The following is a 13,452-nucleotide window of genomic DNA, read 5'->3' as shown; positions in this document are numbered from 1 at the left end:
GAGTTGTGAGGAAGGTAAAGAACAGAATCCTGACACCCAGGTCAGCCACTGTATCCCGCGCCCTGAAGTCCTTGTTGCTGAAACAATGCTGTCCAAGTTAACTGCAGTATTAGACCAAATGGTGAAAATGGAGAATTATGTAAAATAACGGCCTTTGAAATCACACTTGTTTACTATTTTGTGTGAAGAGATGGGAGCAGAGTACCAGGATTTACTCATGAGGTGTGATGGCTGTCTCAGTGATAGGTCCTCCCCCGTGTTAATGCCCTCTGTAACGCTCTGGGTTTTCGGCTCTGCATGAATCGCCACATAAAGATTTACCATCAGATGATTCTTAGTGTGCCAAGCTTGCGTAGCTTTCAGATATATTCGGCCATCTGAATGAGCTGAATGTTAAAATGCAGGGCAAAATGAGAACATTCTGATGCCATAGATAAACTTCAAGGCTTAAGATCAAAACGGGCCCTTTGGCAGGAAAAAGTGGCAAGGGGGTCGACTGAGATGTTCAAGCTGGCATCAGCGAGTCCCGATGGCAAAACCAAACTCAATCTCACCCCCACACACATCTCAAACTGCCACAAGAGAAGTTCGAATGCTACTTCCCCTCCATGAGTATAGAAGACTTTGACTGGGTACGTGAACCATTTAGTCCACTTTCTTTTGAATCATCAAAGAAATTGTCATTAAAAGAACAAGAGGAATTTGCAGAGCTCAGGATGAATCATACGCTGAAACTGAAGTTTGCAGAGATGCCTCTGGACACAGTTTGGTTGCTTATGGGACAAGAATATCCATCTATTTCAGATCGCGCTCTTATAGTACTCTTACCCTTTCCCACAACCTATCTGTGTGAGTTGGCGTTCTTAACACTGGATTATGTAAAAAAGCAAAGGGAGGGAGCGCCTGTCAGTGGAGCAAGACCCATGGGTTGCCCTGTCATCGGTTCCTCCCCAGACCTAGAGACTCTGCTCATAGAGACAGCCCAGGTGTCACACTAACGTTGCCAGTAAGATGCTGCTCACAGCATTTCCTTCATTTGCATTTTGCTCTAATTCATATACTTTTAGTTTCAACATTTTTGACTGAATGAGAAGAAACAACTTTTTTCATTACATTACAAATATGAACTTTCACATTGAGGAATACGGACTTAAAAAAACTGAAAAAATTGAAATCTTTAGTGGGAAAAACTTTTAAATTATGTACATTTTCTATAAAAGGTATTGTATATGACATGTCATTGTACATTTTTTAAACTAATGAAAAGTGTATTAGATGGTGGCTTTTTTTTCTATGCATTCATGGATGTGTCTAGGCCAGCATTTATTGCCCCATCCCTAATTGCCTTTGAGGAGGTGGTAGTGAGCTGCCTTCTTGAACCACTGCATGTTTTTAGGAGGTTTTAGAGATAAAAGGCTTTTGCTGGAGGGCATTTCAGTTGGAGGAAATAGGAGGTGTGCCTCAAACTTTTTTACAGTATAATGGTGTGCCATAAAAGTTTGGGAACCACTGGCCTAGAGCAGTGAAAGCTCTGCCCGTAGGCAAGGAAAACTGAAAGGAGGTTACATGGGATGGGGGAGGGGCAGAATGAGAGAATGATAGCGCATGATTTGGTTCATAAAACTGGAGAAGGCTGGAGAGAAAAGATGAGGCAATGTCATTAAGAGATTTGTAGCAAGGACAAGAATTTTGATTCAGTTGTGTTGGGGAACAGTTGTGTTGCATACCCTCCTGCAGTGTCAGTCTTTTCCCTTCTGTTGTGTATCTCTCTGTCCTGCAAATAGAAAGTAATATTTTGAAGTTGGAAGTGTGATGAACTTATGGTTCTCATGCTCATCACACTTTATGGAAGAGAATTCTAGTTTGGGTATCAAAGACACAAAATCGACAAAGTACTTGCCCTGTGCAGCCTGCTGGGGGCAGCAGAGAGAACAGGCCAGCAGCTTGCTGGATGATTTTTATGGACCACTTCTGTAGCTTGTGGCTTGTTTCTAAAAATCGACAAACCTTACCTTTTCGGAGAGGCCTCCAGTAATCTCTTTATGATTAAGGCTTCACAAGACCTGGAGAAGTGAGATTGTCATGGACCATGTATGCTTGCCACATTTCTCTTTGAAAGTTGCAATCAGGATCCTACAACAGATGTAATTTGCGCTGGTAAACAGGTTCGTACCTGGTCTGGGCGGGAGTGTTGGGAGCCCATAATAAAGGTCTGCCTGAAAGTGGATTTAAATGGAAAAATGAGCATGCAACATCCCCACCAGTCTTTGAATTGCTATTCTCACGTTTTCCCACTGATGCTTAGAAGCTGAGAGGAAGTTTGTCCTCATGGGAAATCCAGGGTTATGGGGCACTGTTTAAAAGTAAGGGGTCTCCAATTTAAGATAGAGCTGAGGAGGAACTTATTCTCTCAGAGGTCATTAACCTTTGAAATTCTCTTCCCTAGAGAGCACAGGAGACTGGGTCATTGAATATATTCAAGGGTGAATTAGACAGATTTTTGATCTACAAGGAAGTCGAGGTTATTGCAGGGCAGGCGAGAAGATGGAGTTGAAACCGCAATCCGATCAGCCATGAATTATTGAATGGCAGAGCAGGCTCAAGGGGTCAAATGGCCTACTCCTCCTATTTCTTATGTTCTTGGCCTGAATTTTCCAGCCCCTTATGCCGGCGGAGGCGGGATCTTCCGGTCCCGGGGAACCCGCCACGCTTGGGGTGGGGGGGCGGGTGGAGTCGGAAAACTCCGGCACTTAGGAGAAATGGGCAATCAGCTGTTGAAAATTTCCCCGCGTGTGAGCAGTGATCCCATCAGAAGGGCTTTTGGAGTTGGTGCTTTTAAGATGTGCCAATAATTTCAGTAATAAATTGTAGTCAGAATTTGTGACGCACAACAGTAAGGCCATCCATGGTATGTATTCAAAGGGCATATAGAAAATTAAGAATATTTAGAGGGCAGCACTAACTGAATAAATGAGGACATTTGACAAATTTTGGTTATCGACTTGGTTTATTGGTAGGTGACCTTGATTATTTCCTTCAGATCTGAAAACCTCTCAGATTTGGTGCCAATGGCTCTGGGTTGTTCAGAATGAATTGATATTTTGCGCCACCTGCTGCTGAGCACTGTTAACCATTATCTTACAAAAGTGGAGCTGTAACATACTGATTAGGCAGCCCTTACTTTCTGTTACAGTGTGCTGAATTTTACGCTGGGGGAAGTGGTTCTACCCCCAAATGTAAAAGTCAGGAGCAAGCTCCCCTCAGCTTGACCGGCTTGCCCTGCAGCCATTGAACAGCTGACGGCCCTTTAGTTGGCTTGAGGCAGGACGTCTGCCCTTCACCAAGGGGAAACCTCGACTCAAAGAACTGCCAGCCAGTCAGGGGATTCCCTGGTTGGCCGGCGGCTCTCATGTCCTGGCAGCATCACCAGGAGCAGTGGTCGCTGCTGGGACTGCAGTGAGGCTCAGAGGGAGGAGTTCAGCATTGAAGCCAGGATGCAAGGTGAGTCTGGAATTTTGCTGGGGTCAGGCTGATTGGTGGGGGGGGGGGGGGGGGGGGTGGGGGTTGCATGGTTGGAAAAGACAAGCAAAGTACACGAGGTGGGGGGTTGGAGTGGGTGGTTTGCACCTTGGAGGGGCCTTCAGTGGGCTAAGAGTCAGCATCAGGTAGGTATTCCCTGCCCAGCCCGACACCAAGGCTCACCAGGTTACGCCATTAATTGGCCACTTAAAGGGCCTGATTGGCCCACAGGCAAGTGGGCCACCTGACACCTCAGCCACTCTGGTAATATTACAGCAGGAGAGCAAGCAGGTAGGCGACAGGAATGATGCTAATGGCATGGCCCCTCCCACCACCACACCTGCCATCCTTCCCCCTGTAAAATTCCAGCCAGTATTCGTATCGCTGCATCTGAAAATTTGTGGCACTAGATTACCAAAACTGAAGAAATTGTTCCCAAATGTTTTCAAGCAAAAATTGACTATTCAACCCATGCCACTTGTGAAGTGCCTGTGCCACTTTGAAAGGGCTATTAAATTTGTCTCATTCCCCTGTCCTTTCTCTAAACCGCTGTACGTTTTTCCCCTTAAGTATCAGGGAAAAGTCCTTTCACTGTCACTATATGACCTATGTAATTTACTTCAGTCATCTTCAGTTGCAGTTTTTTCTTGTTCAGCTTCAGGTTCATCTGGTGAACTCTCTCTAACAGTCTCACTAGATTCTGATCATGGTCTACATAACATAAGAACTAGGAGTAGGAGTAGGCAATTCAGCCCCTCGAGCCTGCCCCGCCATTCGTTACGATCATGGCTGATCTCATTTCGGCCTCAACTCCAATTTCCTGCCCTCTCCCCATAACCTTTCAACCCATTACTAATTAAAAATCTGTGTATCTCCTCCTTAAATTTATTCAGCGTCCCGGCATCCATTGCACTCTGAGGTTGTGAATTCCACAGATTCACGACCCTTTGAGAAAAGTAATTCCTCCTCATCTCCGATTTAAATCTACCACCCCTTAGCCTAAAACTACAGCCCTCATTCTAGAATGCCCCAGAAGGGGAAACATCCACACCACGTCTACTTTGTCTCATAAGATGCTATCCTCTTTATCATCTTATATACCTCAATTAGATCTTCTCTTATCCTTCTAAGTTCTAGCGAGTATAGGCCTAAACTGCTCGATCTCTCCTCATTTGACAAGCCGCACATCTCTGGAATCAATCTAGTGAACCTCCTCTGAACCACCTCCAGTGCATCCTCAAGTAAGGGGACCAAAACTGTGCACACTCAGGTGCGGTCTCATCAATGCCTTGTACAGTTGCAACAACACTTCCCTAATTTTATACACTATTCCTTTTGCAATAAATGCCAAAATTCCATTTGCCTTCCTTATTACCTGCTGTACCTGCATACTGGCTTTCAGCAATTCATGCACGAGGACACCCAGATCCCTCTGCACTGAAGCATTCTGAAGTTTCTCTCCATTTAAATAATAAGTCACCTTTTTAATCTTCTGACCAAAATGGATAACCTCACACTTACCCACGTTAAACGCCATCTGCCAAATTTTGGCCCATTCATCTAACCTGTCCATATCCATTTGTAAATTTCTTATTTCTTCAATGCAACATACCTTCCCACCTATTTTGGTGTCATCTGCAAATTTAGCTATAGTACCTTCTATCCCTGAATCCAAGTCATTGATATAGATTTTAAATAGTTGGGGCCCAAGGACCGAACCCTGTGGCACCCTACTAATTACAGCTTGCCATCCAGAAAAAGACCCATATATCCCGACTCTCTGCTTTATGTTGGTTAGCCAATCCGGTGATCTGACACTTCATATTAACCTGATCCTGTCCTTCTGCAGTCATCATTCCAATAGTGTCAAACTATTTTACCTTGAGGCTTGATGGTGCCAACCTGTTCTAGAGTGTAGAGTAATTCACCAGTATCATTGTCCAACATCTCTCTAGCAACCATCTTTATAGACTTGCTTTTCTTCTTTCCAGCAAAACACTTGCATGCAAAGAGATTCCGTTTCTTGGAATTAGAGCACTTTTTTCCCCATGCTGGACATGTTTCTTTTTCTTTTGTGTGATGTCCTCTTAATATTTACTTTCAGTACTCTGGCTTTGATCTTTTTTGCTGGTCCTGCTGTAAATGTTTCTTCCTTTTCCCCATTGTTTTGTGTTCAGAAAGCCTGGACTGTGTCTCAGCATAATGCAAATCCTCGTCTGTTCTCCCATCAAGACTGTCTGGCTGATGATTAACAAATTCAGAGCTTGCATACTTGCTAATAGCTTTCTTGAGAGTAAGTTTCTCTTCTCTCCTCAAACTTGTTCCTAAGACTATCCTATCTCTGATGAGATCATCCTTCAATTGCTAACACTAAAAGATGCAGCTTGATGTCTCAGAGCTGTCGCATACAGATCAATATTCCCCACCCCTCTTCCTGAACTCTGGTGCTGAGCATGCAGCATTCAGAAATACCAGTAGGGGATTCAAGGCATCCAAAAAGTCACAAGACTGGCTTTGCTGCTCCTCAATGAGGTCTAGGGTGCAATACACCTTGTGGCACTCTTTCACCACCACTAATAACAGAGTTGCTACTCTTATTTGTTCAAGTTTCTCGTTTAACTCTGTCGCAGTTTCATAGTTCTGCCTTTGACACTGAAAGAATTTCCAATTCATTCTTGAAACTCCTTTCAACTTTATAGGAGCCAGTACTGGAATATTGAAAGCCATGCTAACTCACCCAGCAGGCAATGTCTCCATACAAAGTTGCAGGCTGAGCTTTAATTATTCTCTGCTGTTGCTTACAGTGACTGGCTCTTACAACTATCAAATCCCCTCAATTTCAACTGCACACTCCAACACCATGTTGCATTTGGTGTATCAAAATAGCTTTTACCCAAAGCCTTTGCTTTCCCCAAGGTGACCTAAGGTCACATGACTATGGAAAGTCATGTACGCAAAAGGCAGCAGTACATAAAGGCCTTTCTCCAAACACAGACTGAGAAGTAGTTAGAAGTGGGCTTTTACAACTTGATATGCTGCTTTATTGTACAATCATGAGTAAATAGAGTAATTGTTAAAGCAAATGCTACTTTTACTCAAGTTTACATGTTTACTCAATCTGAACTCTGGCCTTGAAAAATTAGTAAAAATAATAAACCTTGACTTTGCGAATTGACTTACTTATTTTTACTTTTTTATTACACAACCACTGACTGAAGAAAACTAACCTCCCACGTCTTAACTTTCAGTTCTAGGCCTCTGGCCTACACCTCAGTTTCCTTTTTTAAAACCTGGCTTATCTTGGTTTTTACCCTACTTCAGGAGGTGAGAGCATTGTGGCTTCAACTCTATCTCCATTTAGCAATTTACTAGTCGACCCATCACCAAACTTAACTACATTGTCCCAGTGGTATATTTTCAGCAGACACCTCACGCTAGGCATACATGAAGTGATTTATCTCCACCATACTGGGCATAATAGCTTTATCAGGCCATAACAGGTGAGATAACAAGTTGTTTAATGGTATAAACATCAATAAAGATGGATGTTTCATTATACATCAACCCTGCCCTCTCTTGTAGTGGCAACATCTGATGTAGCTTTCTAAAGCTATGTGAATTAATTCCTGTTCTCAAACCACCACACTTAAAATAATTCATTGACAAAACTTTGAATGTTTAAAAAAATCAAAAATCCCAAAATAGAAGTCACTGAAAGCTGATTTTAACCACTTACATTTGTGGTCAGTAATGCCAAATGTTTGGTGTTGCCAATACTGGACAACAGGGATAGATGATCACCATCAGTGTGCTTGTTTATCCATAGTGTGCTGATTTGTTGTGAAGATTATATTGTTATGGAAATGTATGCCCCACATGAAATACCTAACATGGGTACGAACTTGCCAAAGTACTTCCACTGGTTCCAGTTTATTACTTGCAAAACCCAATAAAGAATTTGCTGCTTTTTCATTGTCATGTTTGAAGAGGAAACTATTATGCTGCAACAAAGACTACTGCGGAAATATTAAGCACAAATATAAAGTGAGCATAATGGTAAGTTGCATTTCCCCGCATTAAAAGAGGTTTGACTTTTGCCAGTAAAACCCATGATAGTTGCAAATTGTCCTTTTCTAATACTTGCTGTGTACTAGAAAAATTGGGAATTTTTTCAGCATAGGACAGATAGAAATAATATTTACCATGTGCAAAACATTGGCTTTCTTGCCTCCTAAACTATAAAGGGTAGGTAATAAGAATTGTTATTTATGCTGATGGTGCATTTGTTTCACTTTCTCGCTCCCCATTTTGTTTCCCTATTGCTTAATCCCGGCAACATGCAGATTAGCTTAACTTCACCCCTTGTTACATTGTGTTGATCATTTCCACAAACGTATGAAATTTTGGCTTTTTGTCCCTCTCCTATCTTTTCCTCTCCACCTGAAACTGCTCAATCAGCATGGCTGCGCTTTCTTGTGTGACGAAGTACAGACGGGAGGAGGTAGCACCGGCAAGTTTTGGGCTCACGAACACTGGGGTCTGGATGATCCAGCAGACATCGTAACCTTCAGTAAGAAGTTTCTCTCGGGAGGCTACTTCTACAAGGATGAGCTAAGGCCTGACGTTGTGAGTGCCCATGATAAAGCATAGTTTATATCTGTAAACTGGATTGGCGGAAATATGTGTCATTGTACAGTGCCACCTAAACAATGGGAAGGGACTTTAACACCCAGAACATTTTCTTGCGTACAATCTTTAGTTAGATTTACAAGGAGATCTGTTAAAACATATGGGAAGGGTTTTTAGCCCTGAAGGGGGCAAGCACAGAGGTGAGAAAATGCAAATTGCCAAGCCAGTATGCCCAATATATGGCACCATTCTGCCCCCAGATTGTTTTTTCTCAAAGGTGGCATGGCAGGGGGTCGGGGGATGGGGGAGAACAGGGGTGGTGGCAGGCCTACCTGCGCATAAGAGGCAGGTGGCCAGTCGAGCTTGTTAAAAGCCTATTAAGGCCAATTATCAGAGGCCACCCAGTGGCAGTTATGGTGGCCAGTCCTCCAGGCAGTTTTTGAGGCCCTCCTCACCTGCCTGGCTTCGGCTGCAGCCACAGGCGTCTCTTGAATTGGGTTCCCCAACCACAGTGGTGGGCCAGCTGCTAAGGGCAGTTTTTATTTTCATTTTTTTTTTAAGTTAACGAAGTTGGAGAGAGGGCACTTCCATCTTGGGCGCTTGCTCTCTCTCTCTTACCTGTAAAGGCAGCCTGCTGTGTCTTCAATGCTGGAGAATGTCTCCAGCTCCAAGATTCACTGTCAGTTGCATAGAAAGCCTGCCCTCTGGCCATTAACTGGCCAGTTCGGGAAATATCACTGCTAGGTGACTGTTCTTCATGCAGTATGGCTTCTGACTCCCATTTGACCCTGATGTTGAGAGTCCTGGAGCCCACAAGGAAAATCCTGCCCATAGGTTCTTTAAATTCTGTATTCCATTCATCTTCCAAAGTCAGGCAGTGTTACAGAGGTGGAAACAGGTGGGAAAATATTTGATTGTAAGCTCAACTCAGGGCCCAGTATGGCACTGAGGTTACAAAGAGTCTGGTTCAGTCTCAGACTTTTGCCAAGGAGAGGAATGAAGTCAGTAGCTAGGGAACAGAGTTAGTAATGGGGACAGAAGACAATAGCTTCAGTCTTCCCAAAAATTAATAGAAGGAAATTTCTGCTCACCCAGTCTGATAATTTAGCAAGTGCAGGAATCAAGAGACTTGGTGATGAGATAAGAGCTAGCAGGGTGTCGTCAGCATACAGATACTTTCGGAAGATGTTGCCATTGGGGAACATGTAGGTGAGAAATAGAAGAAGGGCAAGAATAGATCCTTTGGGGGACACCAGAGTATTGGTGGGGGAGTAGGAAGAGAAGAAGAGAAGCGATACTCCAGCTACAGTTAGATAAGAATGGAACCATGTGAGAGGAGTCCCACCAAGCAGGATGACAGTGGAAAGGCTTTGGAGGAGGATGGAGTGATCAACCATGTCAAAGGCTGCAGATAGGTTGAGAAGGATGAGGAGGAAAAGCGTGCCTTTGTTTCAGAAGATGTCATTTGTGTACTATGGCTGGAGTCAGAATCATGATTGGAGGGATTCAAACATGGAGTTCCGGGATAGATGGGAATGATTTTGGAGGCAACAACATGTTCAAAGACTTTGGAGAGGAAAGAGAGGTAGAGATGGGTAGTAGTTAGCAAGGACAGTGGGAGTCAAGGATTGGCTATTTGAGGAGAGGGGTAATGACAGCAGATTTAAAGGAGACAGGAACGACACGTGAGGAGAGAGAACCATTAAAAATATCAATTAACATGAGAACCAGGAAAGGGAAATTGGGTGGTCAGCAGTTTAGTGGGAAGAGGGTCGAGGGAGCATGAGGTGGATCTCATGGACAAGATAAGCCCAGCGAGGGCATGAGCGGAGATAGGAGAGAAACTAGAGCAATATGCAAGTTCAGGGCTAAGGCAGTCAGGAACTTTAGAGGGCATTTGGCTCTGGGGGCCAGTAGAAGGGAGGGACACATGGTAGAAGTAGCTGATTAGATGGTGTCAACCTTAGTGACAAAGAAATCCTTGTACTCATTGTTGGAAGTGAGGGTGAGGAAAACAGGGGAGAGCAGTTTAAGAATATGGTTTGCAATAGAGAAAAGAAACTTTGCATTCCAGGGTGATGTTGAAATAGTGAGCAGTTTTAGCACATGGGAGTAGGAACCGATAGTGCTTTACATGGTCCAGCCAGATTGGCAGTAGATGGCTAAACCAATTGTCTGCCATATCCTTTCAAATTGTCTTATGGGAGCGGAGAGGAGGGCTGTATCGGTTTTGGAAAGCAGTTGACATTTGAGCGATTGTGCCCCAGTATTATTCACTGCTTCTAGACTAAAAAAGAGAAACAAAATATGCCACAGTAATGAAATGGTTCAATTTCTCTGCATCTTTTATCTTTTTAAAAAGGTTATTGAAACTTTATCATGAAGACCTTTGATGTAGATACCTTCCTATATAGAACTCCAAATATAATACAAATATGTTGTAATCAGTATTTTTGATTTTAGTAAACAGTATAGTTTATCACAGAAACAGAAAATGCTGGAAAATTTCAGCAGGTTTAACAGCATCTGTGGAGAGAAAAAAAAGAGTTAATGTTTCAAGTCCTTATGACTCTTCTTCAGAGCAGAATCATAAGAACTCGAAATGTTAACTTTTTTTTTCTCTCCACAGATGCTGTTAGACCTGCTGAGTTTTTCCAGAATTTTCTGTTTTTGTTTCAGATTTCCAGCATCCGCAATATTTTGCTTTTATCTTAGTTTATCACAGTATATTTTTTATGTTACCTCTTACAATCTGTACATTGCATCTTTGTTACAGCCCTACAGGATTTTCAACACATGGCTAGGAGATCCTTCAAAAAGTCTCATGTTTGCTGAAGTACTTAATGTTATTAAGAGAGAAAAACTCTTGGACAACGTCATTGAAAGTGGCAAGGTCCTATTACAGGGTCTTAAGGATTTACAGGTAACAATTAGTGTACTTGAAGACCTGCAATAAGGAAATGTAAAATAATTGCCTTATCTCATTTATGCTGCTTTGTTTTGCATCCAGTTCTTAATGTATTGAGATGCAATATGTATTATTCACCTGAAATGTTTTGAGAATTTATTTAACAAGCGTTGTTACAGTTATTCAATTGAAATTGTAATCGCTGCATTTGGAATGGGGCAGTTCATTGGAATACCAACACAGAGTGGTGTGCCACATGACACTGTGACATGATTAGGAACTCAGGGTCGATATGAAATATAGCTATTTTATATTTTACATTTTGTAAAATCAATGCTAGCTCCTAAAGTTAGCTGCAAGCCAAATTTAAAACTCCTATGACTTCCTAAGACCAACTGTCAGGAAGACCTGTTTTAGTGTATCAGTTTTGGTAAATCTCAGCAGTTTTGTATTTAACTTTCAGGCAATTGTTTGGAATTCTTACATCTGGAATGTGGCAATTCTAGCATAGTATAAAATCACTGTAAATCACAAAAAATATTATTGTGAGAAGCATTGAGCAGAGACCAAGTGATTCCTGCAATTTGATATCCTTCATGGCTATTCTGCATGGTATTGTTGGAAATCTAAAAACAATTAATGCCTAAGTCCTCTTGGTGTGTTTTGTGTGTAGCCTCTCATTACCCATGTAAAAGTTAGCCCCTTAACTTTTTTCCTGAAAAAAATGTCTCAAAAATTCAACTTTCACAAGAGTAGACCCATCAAATGTAGGATATTATAAAGTAGGGTATGACTGGTCCTGGAAGGTGTCATTTTTGACCCCATTAAATATCATGGCTTCAAATTAAACAAGGTAATCAAATTTTCTACTGATCATCAACTAAACCCCTCCCATTCTCCAACTGCCTGAACTGACAAATCAGTACTCCTTCATGTTGAACATTATTTGGTGGAAACTCCGAGGGAAGCAAAGACAAAGTGGCCTCGAGCAGGTGACTGAACTAATGGCAGAGTCCTGATGGATGTAAATTCCAAACAGGCCTGTGAAAAGGTGGTGAAGGAACTAATACAAAAAGGACCTTGCCCTCACTAACCTACCTGTCACAAACACATCTGTACCCAATAATATTGGTAGAAGTGATCACCAACTGAACAATCCTTGTAAAGACAAAATCTTATCTCCACTTGAATCACGTAGTGTAGCACTACTACCATGCTTAAGTAGAACAGACTAAAGACAGATTGAGCAGCCCAAAATTGGGCCTAGCATGTCCCTCAGTCTTTAATCACCATCAGGGGAAAGGAAGTAAGCCTAATTTAAGGCAGACTGTAGTAAGGGATACCAAGAGCAACACTAAGCATACCTCAGAATGAGGTATAAATATAGTACAGTTATAACACAGAACTACCCATTGCCAAAAACAGCAGGCTATAATAAAACAAAATAGTTCTACACTAAGGGTCACAGAGCTTTGCTCTGATCAATACCACATCCAGTTGGGAATAGCAGTAGACAACTAGGCAACAGAAAGAGGCAACTGCAAAAAACATTCCCATCTTCAGCTGAACTCAGCATGGCCAATCTCTATGTAAATAAAGTTATACTCAAATATGGAAGGTACATCAGATATGAGTACAGGTTTTGAGCAAATCATAAACTTTTTAAAAATAAAAAAAAATTGAAAGCTCAATCAATTTACAAGCATACCCAAAACATCTTTACAATCAATTTGAGCGGTGCATTTGTCAAATATATTACTTCCATCGTTTATTGCTATTTTTTATTGCCGTCACATCAATATATTAATGGATTTCAATACTGTGCTCTTTTTCAGGTTCTCTATCCACACATCCTGAATAAAGCCCGGGGAAAAGGGACATTCTGCTCTATAGATGCACCCAATGAAACAATAAGGAATCAACTTGTCTTGAAAATGAGAAATAAAGGTAGGATGGATAGGTATCAAATGCAAGACAAATTTGATTTATTCAATCTCACATGTTTTAAAATTACAGCACGTTTATTTTTGCCTTGAGTTTGAGATTCAAAAATGCAGTATAGTAACATTCAGTGCTGCCCAGAGTGTGGGCAGCCATGAAGCTGTAAATCAATCTATACTGAGGTAAAATTTCTTCTCCCCTAGTGGATGGAGTAACTTCTGTAGATGGGGCAGAATCCTGTTACATCAAATCCCCGTCTCTTTGTCTATGGGTAGAATTGCCCTTGGGGAGGTTGTGCGGGGGCGGGCGGGCGCGCACAGACCTGATCGGCGCTCCCGTTGGTGTCCACACTGCCATTTTATGTGAGCAGGCCAATTAAGACCCGCCCAGTGACACCCACCCTGTGCAGGCGGGAGGGGGTTCCCTGAGTCGGGGCCTGCGCTCTTTCGCACGCA

At 42.3% G+C, this 13,452-nt stretch overlaps 1 protein-coding gene across 4 annotated transcripts in view; it reads left to right on the top strand.

The window, feature by feature from the left end:
* Positions 1–13,452, top strand: part of abat (4-aminobutyrate aminotransferase) — a 210,519-nt gene that overhangs the window by 193,734 nt on the left and 3,333 nt on the right. For all 4 annotated transcript variants that reach the window (XM_041205746.1, XM_041205748.1, XM_041205745.1 and 1 more), the window contains 3 exons: positions 7,978–8,145; positions 10,925–11,071; positions 12,892–13,003. In XM_041205746.1, coding sequence (XP_041061680.1) covers positions 7,978–8,145; positions 10,925–11,071; positions 12,892–13,003 — 427 coding nt within the window. The remainder of the gene's footprint in view (positions 1–7,977; positions 8,146–10,924; positions 11,072–12,891; positions 13,004–13,452) is intronic.

Source organism: Carcharodon carcharias, chromosome 15, assembly GCF_017639515.1.
Source record: "Carcharodon carcharias isolate sCarCar2 chromosome 15, sCarCar2.pri, whole genome shotgun sequence".
Taxonomy (NCBI): Eukaryota; Metazoa; Chordata; class Chondrichthyes; order Lamniformes; family Lamnidae; genus Carcharodon; species Carcharodon carcharias.
The sequence above is the reverse complement of the archived record's forward strand: the minus strand, read 5'-3'. Positions and strand labels throughout refer to the sequence as shown.